The sequence below is a fragment of the Anabrus simplex genome, chromosome 7 (genome assembly GCF_040414725.1).
Source record: "Anabrus simplex isolate iqAnaSimp1 chromosome 7, ASM4041472v1, whole genome shotgun sequence".
NCBI classification, from domain to species: Eukaryota; Metazoa; Arthropoda; class Insecta; order Orthoptera; family Tettigoniidae; genus Anabrus; species Anabrus simplex.
Genome location: NC_090271.1, coordinates 306345616 through 306369872, shown reverse-complemented (window position 1 = coordinate 306369872; position 24257 = coordinate 306345616). Strand labels below are relative to the sequence as shown.

The 24257-nt window shown below is 37.7% G+C and overlaps 1 protein-coding gene across 1 annotated transcript in view; it reads left to right on the top strand.

Moving 5' to 3' along the window:
- LOC136877137 (lys-63-specific deubiquitinase BRCC36) overlaps window positions 1-21406 on the top strand; it is a 45665-nt gene extending 24259 nt beyond the window's left edge. Inside the window, exons 4-6 of the mRNA XM_067150948.2 lie at window positions 9868-9999; window positions 20721-20829; window positions 20912-21406. Of these exons, the coding sequence (XP_067007049.2) occupies window positions 9868-9999; window positions 20721-20829; window positions 20912-21048 (378 nt within the window). The 3' untranslated portion in view covers window positions 21049-21406. The remainder of the gene's footprint in view (window positions 1-9867; window positions 10000-20720; window positions 20830-20911) is intronic.
- The last annotated feature ends 2851 nt before the right edge of the window (window positions 21407-24257 follow it).

Below are 24257 nucleotides of genomic sequence, written 5' to 3'. Positions count from 1 at the left end.
TGTAACTTTGTCTGGTATTATGCCTCGAATTTTAACTGACGCTACTGGTATAATTGGTATTTGACATTTCTTCTGCAATTCATCAACTAAAACTTGTGATACCACACTAACGCTGGCTCCAGTATCCACCAAACACCTGACCCTCAGACTCCCAACTCTGACATAAATGACAGGTAACTTCTTTATTTCATTATTTACAAATCTATCTTTATCCTCTACAAGATCTTCTGGTCTAGCTATCCAAGAATCAATGGTTGCAATTGCCCATCCATGATTATCCTGATGGCGACATCCTGCGGTTGCACTATCTTGGAATACTACATTTCGGCTTTTTTTTTTAGCTCCACTTCCCTCCATTGAAAACCTCGGGGCATTTATATTTAATCCACCAGATTCCTCTCTACGTCTATGAGCCTGATATTCCCTACTCTCAGCTCCTTGACTTCTGTCCTGATTCCCTTGTTGAATCGCACTCTTCCACTGGTCTGACGATACTCCTTTCGTGGCCAACTCCTCAACATATCTTCTAGACTCATTCCTGCGTTCTTGAAGATCCATTCTGTCATTTTCTTCTCTTCTTGGTCGACCTCTTGCATCACCTGGTCTATTATATGGTGGATATGGTCTTCTCATCTCTCCAAACCTTCCATATCTATATCGGTACCCTTGTCTTCTGTTTCCTCCATAATTCTGATTATAATTTGACTCATAACTTCTATCGTTGACTCGTCCTCTTCCAAAGGATTGAGCTTTCCAATTTCTTCCCTGGTATCCTCCTCGATACTCTCTGTTCTGATTATCATCGTTCTTATTGTTGTACGTGTTGGTTCCCTGGGTCTTCTTCTCTGATGAATTCTCTTCCTTGGTCAAGTCAATAGTATGGACTGCTTCAATATTCCGATTCCTAGGATGATACAAGTTCGATGTTTGATCTAATTGCCTCAACAATACTTCGGCCTCTACAGCTGTTTTCACGTTCGCAGCTATCAATGTCCTTTGCACATCCACAGGTAACTGTCTTTCGATTGATGCGATTAACTCTTCTTCTGGAGGCGGACAGTCTAATTCCCTAAGCTTCAAAAGTTGCCCACTGAAAAAGTCTGCGTATCTCGTGGGTACTGTGCTCTGGTATTTTCGTGAATACAGTTCAAGTCTGAGTCCTTGTTGAACCTCCTGTCCCCAGTATTTTTGTAAAAAGGCACGCTTGAAACCTTCGTAATCATCAAAACAATATTTAAATGCTTTAAACCAGATCAATGGTTGCCCATCTAGAAATCGCTCTACAATCCTCAACTGTCTATCCGGATGAATTCTATTGTCCTGAATATATTCTGTCATCTCTCTAAGGAAACTTTTCGGTGTTATCTCGGGTCCGCCAGTGAATTTCCTTGGCTTTCCCTCGGATAATCTCATCAATTCAAAATATGGAATTGGTCCCATAATCTGTGGCGTTGAAGTTCGTTCTTCAAATGGTTGGTTGGTAGTTTCAGGTAGACGGGTCTGATCTACTCCATTTCCCAATCCTACACTACTAGAATGGCTTCCTGCTTGCTCTAAGACGTTTTGTTTATTTATCATCGATCGCATAAGCAGTTCTCCCTTAGTTTCCTGTAATTTCAATATCTCAACATCTTCCTTAAGTCCCTTGATTTGTCCGATCTCCTCTTTCATTTCTTTCATTAATTCTTCGTGTATGTCCACCTTCACTTCCGTCTTATGGCATTTATGAGCCCATTCACTAATTTGCTTCGTTACTTCACAACCTTCAGCTCGAAGATCCGCTTGCACTCCATTTATTTCCTCCAAGAGTTCCTTCCTATTTTCAGCCATCTCTTCTTTCAGTTGGTCTTCTACCTTCTTAACTTCTCCATGGACATTATCTCTCAATTGCAACAACCGGTCATTAAATCCCTCGGCAGTCTTGACAAACGATTCATGTGTTTCTATTTGTAGCTTGGTGACTTTGGCGTCTGTCAATACGATCGCTTCCTCAATATCAACCATCTTATCCTTGATCGAATTTACAGCTTTCTGTTGACCCTCGACGTTTATTTCGACTTGACTCAGTTTCTCCGACAACCTGGCATCTACTTGCGATACTGTTAAAGCGACCTGATCTATCTTTTCTTCCAACTTGTCACTGCGGGTAACTGCTTCCATTCGGACCTCTTCTATCTGCTTCTCTAATCTTTGAGCATTCCTATCGCAGCCCTCTTTAACTATAGTTATCTCTGTCGATAGCTGATCTTTGATACTGACCATCTGGTCCCTAACTTCTTTAAATTGTTCATTGACACCTTGAAATTGTTCATTCGCACTCTCCTTAACTTCTTTAAATTGTTCATTGACACCTTGAAATTGTTGGTTAACACCTTGAAATTGTTCATTCGCACTCTCCTTAACTTCCCTAAATTGTTCATTAGTGCTCTCCTTCGCTTCCCTAAATTGTTCATTCATGTCCTCCCTCAGTTCATTCATGAGTTCGGTCATAAGACCCTTCATCACCTCCACATCTACCATATTATCTCACTGAGAAAACGGGCCTTCCCTCTAACCATGTGCCGTGGATATGAGAAAGAATAAGTTCAAATCTCCATAATCATTATCATATAATTTAATTCCAGCTTCTTTACTTTACGTTACGTGGATAATATCAATCAAAAATTTGGCCTCAAACCTTGCCATCTAGAAGCTGTCCCTATTTCATCTACATTTTGCCAAAGTTCTATACAAAGAAAACTAAACCCGGAAAAAAAAATTCACAAACCACTAATTAACACAGCCCCAAAGAAATTTAACATCGAACCACCGAATATCGCGATACTATTATTGGGCTTTCGGATTATTAAGTACTTCACATACAGTACATGCCAGTATACAAACACATGCCCTCAGCATTACGGCGGATACGACCGAAACAATGGTCCATATCGTCGTAAACTGACACCATAACATTTGTCACTGCCATTTTCCACAACTTGAGACCGAGGTCATCTCATCCTTCCACGAAAATCTACAATTATTCTTAACTATTGCCCCTGGCTGAATTTATTTGAAGAATAAACCAGACATTTTTAACCTCGTTTGGATTTAACACAATCCCTCTATTCTTTTGGGCATTTCTATTAAGTGACTGCCATGAGCCTATGTCCATAACAATGGTACTCACGATCTGTTCTCATTCAGTTTCGCAAAATAATCTACATTTACATGTCACTCATAAAATATCTAACAAAAGTCGTGAAACCCGAAATTTAGGATTTTTCCAAAAAATTTTCCAAAATTTCTATCATCACCATGATCAACTTGGTTCCACTTAATGGGTAAACACACAATCGTGCCCCACGTCACGGGCGACAACTCAAGCCTCTACCCTTCCTGCCTTTGAAATGTGGCGCCGGCTCGAGACATCCCAGGGTCGCTGACTGGGTACTACCCTCAGAGATATCTTCAGATATTATAAACTAACCTTAAATTAATCAAGCGGGAAGGATAAAAGAGAAGAAATAAAATAATTAAATAAAATCCGAATGAGAACATTTACGAATGCAAAATTTATTGAAAAAGCTAAACTTTGGCAAAGCAGTATACTTCTATACAAACAATAAACTCTTCGGACCAAATATAGTTCACAACCTCTATCACCCTCGACTATAAAATATCAACCTCATGACTCATAGATTTCAAATCCTTCTAAACACATTACTTCATCTTTATTACAATTCCCTTTCATCTTATTCATCAACTCTACTTCAGTACTTCAAAATTTTTAATCCAATTCCATTCCACTCATATTTTGGTACCACCATATTTCAAAATTTTCAATAATAAAATATTATAATAATCTATCATCATGACCTTTGTTAATTTGTCAAAGTACCTTTTTAAAATGTTAATACAACCAAAACTTCTTCCGTTCATTCTTTGAATAACAAATTCATATTTGCTCTCCATACCTTTAAGTTATTTCCTCACCATATGATAAACCTTGTAGTTTCCATTTACTAGATACCAAATTATTTATTTAAATACACTCTTCAAAATGAAATGTATGAGGCTGTGTAAATTCATTAAGCAACATCCGCCGTGTAATTCACAACTCATCTTTTAATTAATTAAATCCATTAAATTCATTATAATTTACAAATTCGCAGTTATCAATGTCGGTATAATTGTTACCTTGAAAATCATAAATTTATCCAACTACGTTTGTTAGATTTGGTAATTCAATCCAAAATTTTATATATCATAAAATTATTCATCACAAATTTTATATAAAAATAATCCCTATTATTATTTGAGTCCGAAACTATTTAACTTATTCTTTCTCAGTACCATCCTTCCTCATATAATGCTGATAATATGGAACGCACGCACGAAATCGAAAAGTAACCCTGACATAAATAAATTAAATTAATTTACCGATTCATTAAAATGATAAATATCTCACATATGCTTAATTAGCTGTTTTATCATATACAAAACATATGCCTACCCTGTAGCAAGAAACCCTATACTATAATGTTAAATACATCTTAACCTACACTGATTCTACAGACAATGGGATGAACCTCATTGCCGCAAGTATAAACAACCACCGTGAACTGAATTCAACATCACAAGAAATATTGCAACTGCAAAATCAAAATTTGCATTGCCCACATATTGAAGAACATATAACATAAACAAACACAACATAATTTCAATCAATAGTCACAGGGAAAATCATTATACACTGGCTCGGCCGGGCATCGAACTCCGACCCTCAACATGGCACCATTACAGTGACCTATCATTACACTTGCCGCAATGATCTGTCACGAAATCTAGCTATCATTATTTAATCCAATTGTGCTGTCCTGAGTTCCACAAACAGAATTTTTCTTACGGATGAATGCGATATTTTGTTACTTATAAGACCTTACTACAGCTGCCATAGCCTCTCTAATACACAACGCGCCGTCCTGGTCTGCTGCCTTATCTCACGTCCGACTCATTTCATTGACACGGCATTCTAACATGTTCGCACCCACTTAAATTCTCTCTCTCTCTACTCTAAATGAAGCCATATGTTCCTCCACAATATCATGCGCCTGTGCGAACAGTTACTAATTATATAATACTCTCAATATATTCTATTCATTTCATATTTCACGTATTGTTCTACATTTCTCACTCCATTATCAGGAACACGTATATCATTATGCCGGTATTTACATATATATATGGCGCTACACAATCATTGGTTCGACTCTTGCGGTCGGCATTTTGTGTCTTAGAGGTCCCTATTTCAACACTAGCTAACTACTTCTCGGAAAAATTTTAGGATGACAATTATTCCCTTCAGCACAAAATTTTCTCATTGATTAACGGTGCACGTTACTTACTGATGACATATATTTTCCAAAATCCCACTGTAATGTGCCAGACAGTCCGGGTTCGAATCTTGGGTCAGTGAAAATTTTCTTGACGAACTTTTCATGCGACATGCCAGGTTAATCTATCTATTCCCTCTAACTAATCCTTACTGATGCCTCCTACGTCATTAAATATTCACACACGCACACGCTAATATTTGCTAGAAGATCACGCACTGAGAAAAAAAAAACCCATGTTTCACACCCGTAATGGAAAATCATTATTTACACACATTATTTCCACACTCGCGAAGACCATATTTTAACACACGCTAATATCACAATATGTACACCCCCCTAGGCATCAGCATAAAATAAAACCTAAAAAAAAAACTAACTATCCTTGCTACAGTACTTAAAAAGGAAAATAAACGAATAATCATGCATTAATTTATTTACAGTTAACAGCTAATCATGCACATGCTAGATAATGAATCAGGGTACTTATCGACTCGGCGACGCTCCATACTCAGCTCCACGGCCTCATGGTTTCAGGTCGGCCCCATGATGTACTTAAGCCATCATGCTAACGGCCTCAAAACCTGAACCCATACCATTCTCCACAACCATGGTCTTCACTCTCGTTGCTTTCATGAAATCACACGCTCATCACTTCTTACTACACTAAAATACATATTAAAAAAAAACACAGATATAGTTAAATTATTCTAGCACATACACTTATTCACAATTGTAATATACACTTTGTCTCTGCTTTCCGCGAATTTACACGTGGCACTGCGATGCGTCCTTGTTTGATCTCGCTCCGATCCTAATTTTCAGTTAATGTTGTAAAAAATTCACCTTCTTGAATTTTCAAAAATTTCGATCATTATTGAGTTAAATGCAAAGTCTATCGGACCCGTAGTATCTTCGACAGCTAGTTATTTGATAGGAAATGCTCTAGATTAGGGTTCTCGTGAACCACATACACGTACGTCCGACACGTTCAAATTTCCGTAGCAGAGTGTCTGTTCTTAGCGGCTCGCGTCCTCTCCATGCACGCCGGATCTTGGATAGTGAGCTCGGGGAACCCCATCAACAATGATGTAACATCCCGTCACATATGCCTGCGATTATTTATTCCAATTAATTGTTGCAAATACGCCGTCTTTAATTATTGTTCTCCAAATGGTTTAATCTTGTTTTCACCTTATCCCCTGGTGGATTTAAATATTTTTAGAAGTCATTTATGCGGCACCCATCTTTAATTTACCCCCATCATTCCAAAACCTGCTCTGCTGCGATTCGCTGCCTGAAAATGTTGCCAACTTAAATCTGGTGACTTTGGTCATCACACCTCATGGAATATTCCAATGCTTTCCATTTCATCACAAGATGACCTTGACACGTGGAACTATCTTTAAACCTGGGCAAGCGAAATGGCGCCACACATCCGGCCTACAATGTAACTGCGGCTATTCCCTCATATGCCATTTTTTTTAATTTCTAATATTTTAAAGACAATGATATGAGCCAATTGGGCTCAATATTGTAGTATAGAAAAGGTGGAAACGTTTACGTTGTTATTATTATTACTTATATATTACTTTAATTTCTGTCAGATCCATCAAATGTTGCTCCATGAGTTTCACCCAATATTTGCCAGGCAATCTGAAAATGAAGTTCATGTGTGACAAAAATATAATTTGTTTCAAGTCCTATTTTTAAAGCAGATTCTTATCTGTAGTCTTAGTAAATTATGGGCTTGGTTATCTAATTGGAATGCTTCTATGTTGTCCTTATTACTACATCACTACATGGGCATGGGGAGTCCCCGACTTCTGTCGGGAGTGCGATGCAAGCTGGGTATGCAGAATACAGAATAATGAAAGCAGATGTTTATACAGAGCGGTCCAGAAAAATGTAGACACTCTTTGATAGTTGCCGGGCTGAGTGGCTCATACGGTTGAGTCGTTGGCCTTCTGACCCCAACTTGGTAGGTTCAATCCTGGTTCAGTCTTCTGGTATTTGAAATTGCTCAAATATGCCAGCCTTATGTCGGTAGATTTACTGGCACGTAAAAGAACTCCTGCGGGACTAAGTTCCGGCACCTTGATTCTCCGAAAACCATAAAAGTAGTTAGTGAGACGTAAAGCCAGTAGCGTCATTATTACTCTTTGATAGTTAATATCTTTGGAACAGAATAGTATATCATTGCAATTCTTGCACGGTAGTGTAGTCCATTGTTTTCTCAGCAGATGGTGGTCATGTGAATGGCATGACAATCTTGGCACAAGTTTTCCAGCAGACGACAGTGCACCAATAAATGAAGTAAGATTGTCATTTGAGCAACGCAAGACTGTATTGAAGTGGTGCTGGAAGTATGAAAACACGATGGAGGTACAATGGCAATGGTGTAATGTGTACGGAACTCAGCCACCAACATGTACAAAAATTTATTGTATTCGGGATAAATTGGAAGCCGACGGTACTGTTCAGGATGTGCATAAGAAAAGGTCTGGCCGGCCAAAAACGTCAACAAGTCCAGTTTCCAGCGCTGCTGTGTTGCAACATTTTACTAGTTCACGTAAAAAGATCTGTGAATCAGGCTGCTCGTGAGAGCGGAGTAAGCCAATCAGCCATACAATGAATTCTGAAGGCTGCAAAGTGGAAAGTGTACGTTCCAAGATCACTGTGAGTGGTTTGAAGGCATACTTTGCGAGGATGAACAGTTTGCAGGGATTGTTATCTGGTCTGACGAGGCGCAGTTCAGACTGAACGGTACTGTAAACCGCCACAACTGTGCATACAGGGCTCCTGAAAATCCTCATGTTCATGTGCACAAATGTTAATCTACCTGGTGTTAATGTGTGGTGTGGTCTGTCATCACGCAGTTTGATTTGTCCATTCTTCTTTGAAGGTACCATAACTGGTGAGGTGTATCTTCATATCCTGCAAACATAGATTTTTACCTCCACCCGAGAGGTGTTTGGAAATGAAAGATTTTACCTACAACAAGATGGCGCTCCAACTCACTACCACAAAGATGTCAGAGCCTACTTGGATGAAAATCTACCTTGACGATGGATTGGTCGTAGAGGAGCTGTTGAGTACCCACCACGGTCTCCATACCTTACACTTCTTGACTTCTACCTATGGGGGACCTTGAAAAATGAAGTTTATTGACAGAAGCCAGCTACACTGAATGAGCTACGGGGCATCCTGTGTGGCTATCACATCGGCAACACTGACAGCCATAGTTCGGTCAGCAGTTCAGCAGCATCAACGTTGTTTGGCTGCTAATGGAGGTGCAAGAATTTTGATAGTATGTCATATTGTTCCAGTAATATTGACTATCAAAGTGTGTCAACATTTTTCTGGACCCCTCTGTATTAAGAATAAATAGCTTATAAGGAAGAGTAATACAACAGGTCCTTGCATGTTAAATTGGAACAGATTGGAACTTCAATGACGGTTTCCACTAAGGTCACTTACAGTTTACCATGCATCTGTCCTCTTCTCTAACACAACTTTTCAATTTTTGTTGTGGCTGTCCCAACCTTTTAAAATAAGGCAAACAAACCAGCCAACATTTTGAAACAATAATCAAGAACGGGACTGCTAGATTGAGAAGAAATTGAGAATGCTGTTCTAAAGTTTTGAATTTCATCAGCGTTTTTTCATCACTTGTCACATGCATTTTGCCTGCACGTTATCTCGGGCTTGGTTTCTCAAACTTTTTTTGCTCCCGCTCCCCTCCTAGCCGTTTGATGCGATGGTGTTTCTACAAAGGCAGACTTTCAGCCTGAATATTCGACACAGTGATCTCATCCTGTTTTGAATGGTTATAAAACCAAAATTTTTTAGACTAAGAGGTCTGCAACCTCGCTATGTGCACTTATTGTTCGTTTCCATCTGTATCATTTGTTTTCGTTTCTTTTCTTCTTAGGTTAACATAGTTTTTGGATTCAATTATGTTTTGTATTCACCCCTGTTTTCACTGAATTTTATCACAGTGAGTTGTTTATTGCTCCATATGATGATGTAAATATTGTATATTGTGCTGTTTTTATTTCCTCATGTCTCTCTTTTGTTTTTTCATTTGTTCCTTCATTATGTTTTTTTTTTGGCACATTTTTAGCTTGTATTATGTAAATTACTTCAAACCCGCCCGCCTCTTTTCACTGAAGATGGCTCAAACGAGTCAAAACATGTTTGAATTTGATTACTCCATCTAATGATGGAATTATATGATGTATTGAATTAGGAGGATACACTTAATTTTTCCTTTGTAAAGTGAAAACCGTCAATACAGAATGATTCCAATATCGTGTAATAAAAATAAGTAACACTAAACAAAAATGCAATAAACTGTTAAAAATGTAAACAAAAAGTGCTAGTAATAACTGATAAACAAGAGCTTTTATATTTTTCAGAAAAATTAAAAATAAGTATTTACTTAAAAATACTTTCTCTATTAAAAAAAAAAAAATTGGCTTGTTTCTAGGAACAACAAGTTCAGATTACGTGCTTCCAGTCTGCTAACCAGAGTCCTGAAGGAGAACCACCCCAGTATATTCGACTTGAGATACCTCTCCACATATGTCCTACGACCTGTTTATCGAAAACTTGTCTACAGGTATTGAGTTCTGATGTGTTTGCTAATGATTGCTGTTATGTTGCCAATATACTTACTTATTTACTTACTGGTCGGCACTGCAGTCCTTGTAGGTCCTTGGCCTCCTTTATCACCTGCCTCCATTCGTCTCGGTTCTTAGTTTTTCTTCTCCAACGTTTAACTCCTAACTTTCTGAGGTCATCCTCAACATCATCAATCCATCTTTTCATGGGTCTTCCTCTCCTCCTCCTTCCATCAAGTTTTCCTATAAACACCTTTTTAATGGTGCAGGTTTCTGCCATTCTCTGAATATGACTGGCCCACCTAATTCTTCCCTGCTTAATTTTAGTAACAAGATCTGGCTGGCCAAACAGTCCTTGCAGCTCTACATTTGTCCTCATTCTCAACCCATCCTAATCTCTTACTGCACCGAATATCTTTCTCAATATCTTCCTTTCCCACCGTAACAGCCATTGTTCTTCTCTGGAGGTTATCACCCAGCATTCTGATCCATACATAACTATTGGTCTTAGTACTGTTGTGTATATTTTAATTTTTGTATTCCTGCTGACATTCCTGGATTTAAACATATTTTGCAAGGTGTAAAAGCATCGGTTTCCACTTGTTATCCTCTCCTGTATTTCTATGGAGGTTTTATTGTCCTCTGTTATTATAGAGCCTAGATATTTGAAAGATGTGACTTTTTGATATTCCTTTCCATTTAATCTTACTGTGGTCCTTCCTCTTACTCCCTCTGTATCTCCCATCTTCACAAATTTTGTTTTGTTTATATTCACTTCTAGTCCTAAGTCCCGTGCTTTCTCTTCTAATACTGAGTAGCTCTCTTCAAGAGCTCTTTCATTTCTTGCAATTATTGCTACATCATCAGCATATGCTATCACTTGTTCTAATCTGTTCAAAATGGTTCCCCCTGGGTTGATGGGCAACTGACGGATTACTTTTTCCAAAGCTAGGTTAAAAAGCAGTGTGGAAAGTACATCTCCCTGTCTTAGTCCTCTCTCCACTAAAAACTCCTCTGACAGATCTTGCTCCACTCTCACCTTGCATACTGTTGTTTTCAAGGTCATTTCTGTCAATCCAATCAATTTCCTCGAGATTCCAAATTCTTTCATAATCTTGTAAATTTTACCCCTATCTAGACTGTCATATGCCTGTTTAAAATCAACATACAGCTGATATAGCTGTTTGTCATATTCATAAAACTTCTCTAGCACTTGTCGTAATATAAATATATGATCCAGAGTAGAACAATGTTTTCTAAAGCCTGCTTGGTAATCCCGTAATATTCTTTCCATCCATAATTCCAATCTTAAGGCTAGTACCTTACCAAAAACCTTGTACGTTCCATCCAGCAAGGTGATCCCTCGATAATTTCCACATACTGCCTTATCTCCCTTCTTATGTATTGGGTAAATTATACCCAATGTCCAATCCTTGGGTATTTCCTCCTTTGTCCAAACCTCCTTAATCGATTCATAAACAGCCTTTTCTATTCCCTCTTCCCCATACCTCAACAGCTCTGACTCCATTTCATCTTCACCTGGGGCTCTATTATTCTTTAATGCATTAATTGCAGCTTTGACCTCTTCTGAGTCTGGCTGTTTTACTGATTCCTCTTCCAATTCTCTTTCTTCCCCATCAACATTTATATTTTCCTCCTCTCTATCATCTTCATTATTTCCATTGAGTAACTCGTAAAAATACTCCTGCCATCTTCCAAGCACTTTGCTTTTATCACCCAGAAGGTTTCCATCTTTATCCTTGAAGAAAACAGCTCTTGGTTGAAATCCTCTCTTAAGATCTTTTGTTCTTTCATAGAATTTTTGTACCTCGTTTCTATCCTTCATTTCATCCAGTTCTTCAATTCTCTTTCTTTCAAAAGCTCTTTTCTTATATCTACATATCTTCTTTGTTCCTCTCTATACTCTTCTACTGTTTGTCTTGTTCTCCTTTGAAGCATTCTGTTCCTAGCATCATTCCTCTCTTGGATTAATGTTGAACATTCCTCATCAAACCATTCTGCTCTCTTTACCAATTTCTTCTTTCCCAAGGTACTATCTGCAACATCACTGATAGTTGTTTTCAGTATCTCCCATTTATCTTCCACTTCTTCTTTTCTCCCATAATTACCTTTTTATTTCCAAAGATCAGCCATTTTCTTTTTGTATTTCTCTTGCAATTCCTCACTTTTTAGACCTTCAATATTGTGCGTTGCCTTTCTTCTTACTTTTTCCATTCTTGCCAAATCTATTTTTTGTCTGTACTTGACTCTAACAAGATAGTGGTCTGTATCTGCATCAGCACCTCTGCAGCTTCTAACATCCATAATATCTGATGCATCTCGCCTGTCTATGATAACATGGTCTTCTTTGATTTCTTGTCACACCATCTGGTGAAATCCAGGTCTCCTTGTGAATGTTTTTCCTAGGTTGCCAAGTACTTTTAATTATCATCTGCTTTCCACTCACAAAATCAATCAATCTCAATCCGTTATCATTACTTACTTCATGCAGGCTTTCTTTCCCTACTAAATGTTTGTACACCTCTTCTCTTCCAATTTTTGCATTTAAATCTCCAAGGATAATTTTCACATCGTGTCTTTGAACTTTATTAATTTCTTCCTCCAATTTAGTATAAAATGCATCTTTTTTCTCATCTTCTGCTTCCTCAGTAAGGGCGTACACACAAAACACAGTTACGTTGAAGAATTTTGCCCTAATTCTCACAGAGCACATTCTATCATTGATTGGAGTAAAGTTGATCACACTTTGCTTTACGGACTTATGTATGAGGAATCCTGTGCCATTACTGCCTGCTTCTTCTCCACTGTACATCAAGATACATTACGATTAATCGCGACCTTGAGCTCAGCTGGAAAGTGCTCTCGCTGTACAAGTCGGTACGAGTGCGAAATGATACAAAAATTTTTAATATAACGTGCGCAAATAAAACGACTTTTGTAACATTTTAACACAAAAACATGAAATTCCCAGTCTTATATCAGTAATAGGCAATCCCAAAACCTCCCATGGCTTTATGTAAGTAAGGAGCATCATCTGTTTTGGTCTCGATAACATAATCGTATACGATAATATTAAAATACTAAATTTGTGTTACTTAAAAAGGAGCAGTTTCGATTGCTGCCTGAAAGCTTAGTGACTATACAGTGCCCTGAGGGAAATGCCGAAAACCCGTTCGGTGATATACTTGGAAAAAATTCAATAAACATTTAACCCTGGACATAATGTAGACGTTTTGCAAGTACAAACATTTGACAAAACTCGTTCCGCCTTCAAATAAAGCTGTCGAAATGTGACCTGTCTCCTTCCAATTGTCGTGGGCACTCTCTGCTTTATGATTTCCGAGGTTCTCTAAACAATACTACCTGAATGCGATGCTAAGATGATCCCTTATGCAAGTTCACCGCCGATCGCTTTTCCAGTACAGTACTTCTTCAAATTACCGCAACAATGGGACGTCAACACCAAGATCCTTAAGTATGCCGTAGCCGTCCTTTCATAAGGTAGTTTCTAGAAAAACGTGTGATCGAGGATTTAGTGTTGATGAGACTGAAATTTCTGGACGGTTGATCCGGGAAATCATTTCTTCGAGGAACGGATACTGCGGGATTTTTACAACGTGATTTAATTAGGGTGCTCGCGGGACCACGTAATTTTAACCAATAATATGGGAAAATGTAGTTTCCGGGAACGTATAATCGAGGTTCTGCTGTACATCTTTTACTTGGAATAGTTTTATTACAGTTGTTTGATCTGTATTTGGCCTCGCAGAATGACTGCTGTCCAAGCAGATGACATACAGGTACTGGAATACCACGTGGTTCTCAGCAGTATTGCTGGCCATTACAGAACTTTACTTCATCTAAATCAAAAGCAAACTTTTTTGAAATCATTCAAGACTATCAGATACATCACAACTCTTGAAGAATGCATGTTACGTCACTTCACCATAGGAACATGACTGTCCTGAGTGGTTCCTCATTGGTTATGCTAAGTAGGTTTCAGTAACCAGACATCATTGATCTGCATTTAGCACTGTCACATAGGTAGAGGAAGATTACCTGTCAGTAGTGTACCTAGTCTTCTCTTAAATTATTTCAAAGAGTTTTGAAATTTATTGAACATAGCTCCTGATAAATGATTCTGATCCTCAATTCCCCTTCCTGCAAATTAATATTTGCCTCAATTTGTCCTCTTGAATTCCAACTTTATCTTCATATTATTATATTTTCTACCTTTCAAAGCTCCACGCAAGGTTATTTATCTACTAATGCCATTCCACGCCATCTCTCCACTGACGGCTCAGACCCTACTACTTAGTCAAACAGCTTGTCTCCTTACTCTCGAGTCTTCCCAGCCTAAAGTTCGCAACATTTTCGTAACACTACTCTCTTGTCAGAAATCACCCATAACAAAATTATGACCAAGTGAGTTGGTCATGCATTTAGGGCCGCGTAGCTGTGAGCTTGCATTCGGGAGATTTTGGGTTCGAATCCCACCATCAGCAGCCCTAAAGATGGTTTTCCATGATTTCCCATTCATCAGGGAAATGCTGGCTCTGTACCTTAATTAAGGCCGTGAGTGCTTCCTTCCCAATCCTAACTCTTTCTCATCCTTACGTCGCCATAAACCTTTGATGTGTTAATGTGACGTCACTAGCCAAAAAAAATAAAAAATGCTGCTTTCCTCTTTCCTTTGGATCTTTCCCAGTTCTCATATCAAGTAATCCTGGTGTGGGTCCCATACATTGGAACCATACTGTAATTGGTATCTTACCAGGACTTAAAAGCGCTGCAAATAATTATTCTGTATCCCAACCCATTGTTTTTAGTATATCTCCAGAAATGTTATCAATCCTAACTGCTTTTCTACCTTTCGAATTTTGTAATTTTTTGTAGATGTCTGTATTATCATAGGTAAATTTCAGTATGTCGCCATTATTTGTCATCTCCTATACCTGGACATTATCCTTGATATCCAAGTTATATTCAGTTTTCTTCCTTCCCAGTATTAAACTTTATTGTTCTTAGATGCTTTTGGTGTGTATTCAGTAAAAATAACTGAGGATAACACATGAAGTTAATTGTTAACCCTCTTGCACTCAGCGCGCTGATCTGTCGGCGCGAGAGGTTATTTCGAGAATGCTCACGGCCCCGATACATTGGCTCTGACCTATTTAGGGAGGAGCGGAAAGGAACTGGCCACCCTACCGTAAGCAAACTCTGGCTCAGGCATACCTCTGCGTAGGTTCGGACCTGCCTTTGGGCAGAATACACCCTTACCTTTACCTTTTGGTCATTTGAGTGACTGTTAAATGGTAACAGATGGTTGTGACAATAACTTAAAGCATTGGATTTGCATTTTCCCCAACAGATATATCCACGAACCCTACGAAGTATTTTTATTTTCGACAAATGAAATCTGTTGACCGTGAATGTTTATGTTGTGGTTGTTCGAAGTTGTGAGTGGCTGCAGGGTGACCTTGATAGTGTTGTGAGATGGACGGTGGACAATGGTATGATGATAAACAGGGTTAAAAGTCAGGTTGTGAGTTTCACAAATAGGAAAAGTCCTCTCAGTTTTAATTACTGCATTGATGGGGTGAAAGTTCCTTTTGGGGATCATTGTAAGTACCTAGGTGTTAATATAAGAAAAGACCTTCATTGGAGTGATCACGTAAATTATTGTTAATAAAGGGAACAGATCTCTGCACATGGTTATGAGGGTATTTAGTGGTTATAGTAAGGATGTAAAGGAGAGGGCATATAAGTCTCTGGTAAGACCCCAACTAGAGTATGGTTCCAGTGTATGGGACCCTTGCCAGGATTACTTGATTCAAGAACTGGAAAAAAATGCAAAGAAAAGCAGCTCGATTTGTTCTGTGTTATTTCCGACAAAAGAGTAGCGTTACAAAAATGTTGCAAATTTTGGGGTGGGAAGTTTTGGGAGAAAGGAGACGAGCTGCTCGATTAAATGGTATGTTACATGTTATAAACCTCATTTTAGGTCCGTATTGAAAATTTAACAGTTCAACAATGATAAAGGTGTTTTAATTTATTCCACCCATTCAATACTTATATTATCACGTATAGTTGTTACATAATTAAATTCTTAGTTACATGGGACATGTTTCGCCCTCAATTAAGGGCATCTTCAGCCTAAATACAATAATAAAAAATACAACTAAATTAAAAGTGGAAGTTAAATACAATCATCAAAAATACAACTAAAATAAAAAGTGGAAGTTAAAAGTTTAGTCTGTTCCTAAAATTCAGAACAATAAAATTGTGAAAAATGATAAAATAAAAAGATACTAATGGAAAACTGTCTTATGATTAAACTATAATCTTGTCGGAGACTAAAACTTCTATTAAAAATTCGAATTAAAACAGTTCATATAAAATATTGGAAAATCAAAGTGGTAGTATTAAAAAGCCAACGACATGAGGGTGTGTACACAAGCATAAACTTGATTGTCATGAATACAATCTTTTCAAGGCCGCTGATGAAATTCGTAGTAAGTAAGGCAGAAGCGTCTATTGAAAAATTGTAAGAGGCCGTTAGCACCGGTAGGTAATAAAATGGCTGAATCGTTGCCAGAAAATGTCAACAGATGCAGAAATAAGTTTTCTGTAAGAGAAGGAAAAGAAGAAATAAGAAATTGAACGTAAGGAGAGAATTCAGTCTTACATAATTTTGAAACAGATGAGGACTTACATGTAAGAGGAAGTTGTTATTTCTTAACTACTGTTGAGTTGGTTGCTGCCCGTCTGTTGGCTCTAAGTCTGGTGTTATAACTGTGCTGCAGAGGCGGTAGCGAACTCGGAGGGGAAGGAATAGGGGAGTGCGGAAGGGAGGAGAGGATGGGTGGAGTCAAATGTGACGAGGCTGACAAAGGGGCGGAGTCAACTGCATTGCTGGAAGTAGGCCTAATATCTGTAGGTATGGGAGGAGTATTAGGGTTTGAAGAATGAAATATATTAGGTATCCTAAATTTATTCGAACTAACTGACTTTAATAATTTCGGCATTAATTCATGTAACATACTTTTATTGTCCGTGGTTTCATTGAGATTCTTTTGCTTATTGTACGTCTGATCTAAATAGATCATTTTATTACCTACCGGTGCTAACGGCCTCTTACAATTTTTCAATAGACGCTTCTGCCTTACTTACTACGAATTTCATCAGCGGCCTTGAAAAGATTGTATTCATGACAATCAAGTTTATGCTTGTGTACACGCCCTCATGTCGTTGGCTTTTTAATACTACCACTTTGATTTTCCAATATTTTATATGAACTGTTTTAATTTGAATTTTTAATAGAAGTTTTAGTCTCCGACAAGATTATAGTTTAATCATAAGACAGTTTTCCATTAGTATCTTTTTATTTTATCATTTTTCACAATTTTATTGTTCTGAATTTTAGGAACAGACTAAACTTTTAACTTCCACTTTTTATTTTAGTTGTATTTTTGATGATTGTATTTAACTTCCACTTTTAATTTAGTTGTATTTTTTATTATTGTATTTAGGCTGAAGATGCCCTTAATTGAGGGCGAAACATGTCCCATGTAACTAAGAATTTAATTATGTAACAACTATACGTGATAATATAAGTATTGAATGGGTGGAATAAATTAAAACACCTTTATCATTGTTGAACTAAATGGTATGTTCCGAGCTGTCAGAGGAGAGATGGCATGGGAGGACATCAGTAGACAAATAAGTTTGAGTGGTGTCTTTAAAAGTAGGAAAGATCGCAATATGAAGATAAAGTTGGAATTCAGGAGGACAAATTGGGGGCAAATATTCATTTATAGGAAGAGGAGTTAGGGATTGGAATAACTTACCAAGGGAAATGTTCAATAATTTTCCAATTTCCTTGCGCTCATTTAAGAAAAGGCTAGGAGAACAACAGATAGGGAATCTGCCACCTGGGTGACTGCCCTAAATGCAGATCAGTAGTGATTGATTGATTGATTGATTGATTGATTGATTGATTGATTGATTGATTGATTGATTGATTGATTGATTGATTGATTGATTGATTGATTGATTGATTGATTATCGTGTGGATCTGTTTTTGGCTGACTTATGAATACAACAATTTGATTTTGTTATCAGTTTAGTTTAGAGTCTTTTTGTATATCGTGTGTTCACTGTGCGTCCCAAACTGTAATTATACATCTTCTCATTACTCCGTTGTTTCACGCGCTTGAGTCATCTTTTTCTCTTAATGGCTGCGCTATGTTCAAGGCCGAATGATTCCGATATCCTTGAATTTCCAGATAATTTAGACAGTAACAGTGACTCTTTTTGGTCAGAAGTTATTCCCGTTATGTGGGAAGTGACGATTTTTACTCCTGAAGATTTTTGCATGGTTACAGCTGCTCACCGTGCATCGGACCATGAAGTACCTGACATTGATGACAGTTACGTGTACAGTGAATATTTTTTTGCCATACTTCAGGAGTGAATTGCAGCACACACATCATGAAAATGAAAATCCACAGCCTGTTTCCAGTCATTTGACTAGGTCACGAATAGAATGAATGAAGCCACCATCTAGCGGCGAGGATAGGAATTGTGCCGGCTGCCGAAGCCTGTCACACTCCTCCTGGGGCAATGATTAATAACTGACAGATGAAATGAAATGGTACTAGAGAGTGTTGCTGGAATGAAAGAGGACAGGGAAAAACGGAGTACCCGGAGAAAAACCTGTCTGCTGTCTGCCTCTGCTGTGTCCAGCACAAATCTTGCATGGAGTGACCAGGATTTGACCACAGAACTCAGTGGTGAGAGGCCGGCGCGCTGCCGCCTGAGCCACAGAGGCTTCCACACACATCATATTGATATCAAATTATTCAGAATTAAATGTTCTCTCTTTCAGGTTTAAGAGTAAAGAAGAAAGGCGCAATAATATCTGATCTCTCTGTCATTGAAAACCATTACTGTATTTATTTTTCAAAAATTATATTCAAATTTTAATAAATTTTTTTTTTTTTTGGGCTTTACTAATAATACTACGTCCAAGGTATATTCCTTTCTGAAATGCTCATAGTTTCCTATAATAGTCATCGTCATCATCATCATTTCTCTTTACCGAGCTCGATAGCTGCAGTCGCTTAAGTGCGGCCAGTATCCAGTATTCGGGAGATAGTAGGTTCGAACCCCACTGTCGGCAGCCCTGAAAATAGTTTTCCGTGGTTTCCCATTTTTGCACCAGGCAAATGCTGGGGCTGTACCTTAATTAAGGCCACGGCCGCTTCCTTCCCAATCCTAGCCCTTTCCTGTCCCATCGTCGCCATAAGACCTGTCTGTGTCGGTGCGACGTGAAAGCAACTAGCATTTCTCTTTATCCAGCTGTAGCCGGGTAGGGGCAAATATGGTTCCTCTCCACTTTCTTTGTTAGGGGACGCCCTAACATTATCCAAGGTACCATATCTGCTAATCCATAAAGGCTGTTGTTACGATGGGCTCGCCACACCCAAAGGCATTTTATACCTACTGCCAGGTTCAAAATTAGTCTGCCCCTAACATGGAGTCAGACGCCTTTCGTAGCCACTCCTCTGGAGTACACACGCTACAGGTTTGCCCCTTCTGCCATCTCCACCGTACCGAAGTCCACCTTCTCTGCCGGAGATGCCATTGAGGTCTTCACTCATAACCCTGAGCTGGAACCCACACCAGATGTTACAAACCGGGTCAGTGTGTTCTGGGACTTGCATAGGCAGGGGCGCCACTCCCTGGATGGGGCTGCCTCCGAAGAGGGTCCCTACCTGCTACCTACTCCTATATTATTGGGATTTATTATATTTTAATATGTGTTAAACTGTTTGTGTTAATTTTTTGTAATTTGGTTGAAAAATCACAAAAAATAATTTGAGCTGCTTTGAACAAACCCCTGCATATAAGCTGAGTACAAGAGGGTTAGGTTAAGGAAGCTTATAATGTTTAATGTTTTCAACTGTTAGGTACATTTATGTTAGTCTATTTGTTGGTAGTTAAGCTAAAACAGTGTCAATATTGTACAAGAAGGTATGTGTTAAGGGGGGGGTTTTGATAAAAATTTATCTTCAGTCAGCCCTGTCATCATCAGTTTTGAAATTCTAGTAATAGCTGTGTCATGTTCTCAGTGTATTGAATATTGAATTAGTTAATGGACAGTGTAAAAGCAATTTTGGCAACTTGGTATGAGTAAGCTTATGTTCTAGAGATGTTGGATTTGAAGCCCTCTATTGGCAATTTGTAAGCTGGTTTTGCATGGTGTCCCATTTCCTCGCTGGGAAAATGCCAAGGCTGTCTGTACCATAGTAGACATGGCCATTACCTGTCCAGCTCCAGACCTTTTTGTCCAAGCTACTCGTGCAAATGCACGTCCTAGAGAGAAGCAGTTATGAAATCTTGTAGTGTATGCAAATGGCTTTGCCTTTGTTTGAGGAATATTTTGGCTTCAAACTCCATGTACTGACTGTGCATTAAATAAATCTTGAAATATTGTGGATTTACAAGTTTTTGAGCTTTTTACATTTCACACTGCCTTACAACACTGTTCATATCAAACCTGTCACATAATTTTAAAGATCATTATTCTTATTGTTAGAGCAGATATTGACAATGAAAGACTGTAACATCTGTTTTCTTCTGATGTAATGTATTTTGCTTGTAAACCCACAATATGTTTTCTTTCTAATTTTAGTCAATGGTGGAATTACCAGAAATCCTCTTCCAAGAAGAGAGTGATAGTTATGATGCAACCACAAGACTTTCTTTTCTTAGTATCCTTGCTCAGTTGAATAATAAAGCAGGTAAGTGTTCTTTTAGTTTGTGTCTTGTACAGTATTCTTTCAGTATTATAAATGTACTGAATTTTTCTTCTCTTTGTTGTAGTACTGACCAAAGCACTATGCCATATCACAGAAGTTGTGTCGGGTCCACTTGTTACAGCCCTGGAGCAACGGCGAGCAAATAACATCAAGCGATGTCAGGAACTTGCCTCTGAGAGAGACTCTTTGCTTGCAGTTTGAAGAAGCTATTACTCTCAAGTGTTGTTAATTATATTTCAGAGGAATAATTTTAATTTTATTCCTCGATTTTGAGACTGCAGAACACTGTGTCTCTTACCAGGGGTGCTTGTAGCCATCAGGCATTTTTAAATCCTTCAGTACCTTGGTGCTAAAAACACTTGGTTCTGTTTAACAGAGTACAGTTTGTGTAAATGGTGAAACATGACTCTCATCGTTGAAATATTCATCTGCTTCCTTTCAGCATTTATGTAGGAAAGTATTTTTGTAAGATAAATATGACTGTGAACATCTTTCATGAAACATTTCAGTTACTTAATTTGAGTATAATAAATGTATCAACCTCCTGGTTGAAAATTTGTATATTCTAGAATTGCAGACTTCATCTTCTCTTTCGTATATTTTTGAAAGATATTATGAGACATATTGATTCCACAAGACAGTAAAAGAAAAATCTTATGAACCTTTTAATGAAATGATATCATAATGTCATTATTATCATCAGGCCTTGGATATTATGTACTTAAAAAATACCAAAATGTGTACCCAAAATTGTCAAAATATGCAGTAAAAATGTTGAAATATGCATTTAAAACAGACATCAATTAGCAATGTATATCATAAAAAATAATTGTACACCTTAACATTGCCAAAATAACAAAATATTGCATACAATACCACAATAAAATGCTCCAGTTTCTGAATGAAATTCACACGTTATGGCTAGAGGTGTTAGAAAATGTTTTTATTTTTTTAAGATATTTGCTGTTTTAAGAATCAAAATGTGGTATTTTGTGTTTTTTAATTTTCTTAGAAAAATGTTAAAATTTGGAAAGCGATCAGGTTTGAACAATAAGTGCATGTAAAAATGTATGAAAGTAATAAAATATAAAGTAAAAAACAAGATAGCAGATAGACCATTAAATGTGGCTATGGAGGAATGAGAAAACACATAAGGGAGCCGCATCTTTATTTTACATTCACCTTCATGAAGCATCTCGAAACATATTCTAAATGAATACAAGTTACCTTTCTCAGTTTTATCTGAGTACTGTTGTGAAATCATTGAAAGTACATCGCGGTCAGTGTCTCAGCATTTGCAGCTGTTTTTATTTAGTAATTGACCACCAGGGGGAAGGAAGAAGAGTTTAAAAATACAGTTCATTAGCAATATGGCGGGAAGCAGTAATGCCTAAAGTAAGTATTTATTTATTGCATTCATATTAATCTAGAAGCTTTACTGAATATCAGAATATAATCTATGAAGTGTGTAGGTTGTGTAGCCAACGTAAATTGTGAATTTACAACATCGTACGTAATACCATGAGGTTTTGAATGTTGATACACACATATGTGCGGGCTAGGTTTCCTTACAGCCAATGCGTGCTGGGTGCTGTCGCAAAAAGCACCAAGAAAGAAAAATTCGTACTCTACATGAGAAATGTAATGTATAAGATTTTAACTGTTTAAAATCGTTCCACACTGTAAAATAGAACATTTGATCATGTACATGTGCATATTCACATGTACTGAGTTGAATTTTTTATTGTTTGCAAGTAGTGAATGAAGTCCTGACACACACAATTGTGTGGGTTCTGTTTTTCAGCCGATAGTTCTTATTTTGTAAAATAAACTGTAAAAACATGTATTTGAGAGCATTTTAGTAAGTTTTTGACGTTTTGACACCTCCAGATTTCATTCAGGTCTGACGACAAGCTGCTGATGCCAAAAGGGCAGTAATATCAAAACTCCTCCTCAATGTAGAAAATGTAACGTTTACTTGTGTTTGAACGAAGAACATTTGATCATGTACATATGTATATTCACATGCATTGAGGTAATTTTTCTTTTTTGTAAGTAGTGAAGTAAGTCCTGACACGCACAATTGTGCGGGTGCTTTTTTCAGATGTTAATTTTTATTTTGTAGAATAAACTAAAAATATATGTATTTAAGAGCATTTTAGTCAGTTTTTGACGTACAAACAAAAATTCACACTGCCAGTTTTCTTTCAGGTCTGAAAGGGATATAATTATTTTCACTCAAGTTAGAACTTTGAAAGAATTGAGTTCGACTTAGAACTGTAAGATTCTCAAATAAATAAAAAGTCTTGTCATAAATGAAATGTTAAACAAAGGTCAAACCACATATAGAATTTCTCTGTAAATATGACAGTCACAATTAGAACGACACTTAATTATTTTACTCAAGTTGGAATCTTGAAAGTCCTGAGTTCTGCTTAGAGTAGGAAGATTCTCAATTTAAATAAAAGGTTTTGTCACAGTTGATCAGAAGCAGAAATGATGAAACATGTATAAAGTTTCTTTATAAACATTAAAATTATTCTTGAAAAATTATCAAGAGACTGGCCCAATCACCAGCACAATAAAGAAGAAATCTCATACTTCTTTCACACCTTGTGACGGCCAGTAGATTGGCTTTTACAACAACTAGTGATGAGAAGTCGTCTTAGGTGCATGCTGAAGACCAAATGACCCGAAGACTTCTGTAGGCAGATACCATGGTTCTACTTTACTAGCGATAAGTAGCATTATGAGGGGTCGTCCTGGATTTTGGACCGCTTTAGACCTCAAGCATCATCGATTCAGGAATGTGTTTTAGAATCAGTCCCTTGGTCAGTAATACTATTGTTTTAAGGTTGTTTCTTGGAAGGTGGGGCATTGTGGGTCGAATCCACTGATTGTCTTCAATTCATATTCATCCATGCATTCTTCATCATCACGTTTTGAATTCTGGTCAGTGGATGATTTTGGTAAATTGTCATTACATTTTGTCTAATTTCGTACCATTAGGGTGATGCTTGTTGTTTAAAGGGCCTATGACCTAGATGTCAGGCCTCTTTAAACAAGCATTATCATCATCATCACTCCATGGATAGTGATCATCCTGGTGATGATGAAGAAGCTCCGGTGCCCCCATCTCGGATGGAGAAAGTTATGCCAACATCTTTGAGAATCTCTCAAATGGATTTTATCAGATGCAGATAGCAAAAGAAACTGTCTGTACAAAGCGAGTTGGCAATGTGGGTTCGTTCTCTTATCTGTGAGTTTGCATTCAGGACATAGTAGGCTTGAACCCTCCATTGGCAGCCCTGAAAAATGTTTCCCTTTGTTTGTTATTTTCACACCGGACAAATGTTGTGGCTAGGCCACGGCTGCTACCTTCCCAATCCTAAACCTTTCCCATTATCAAA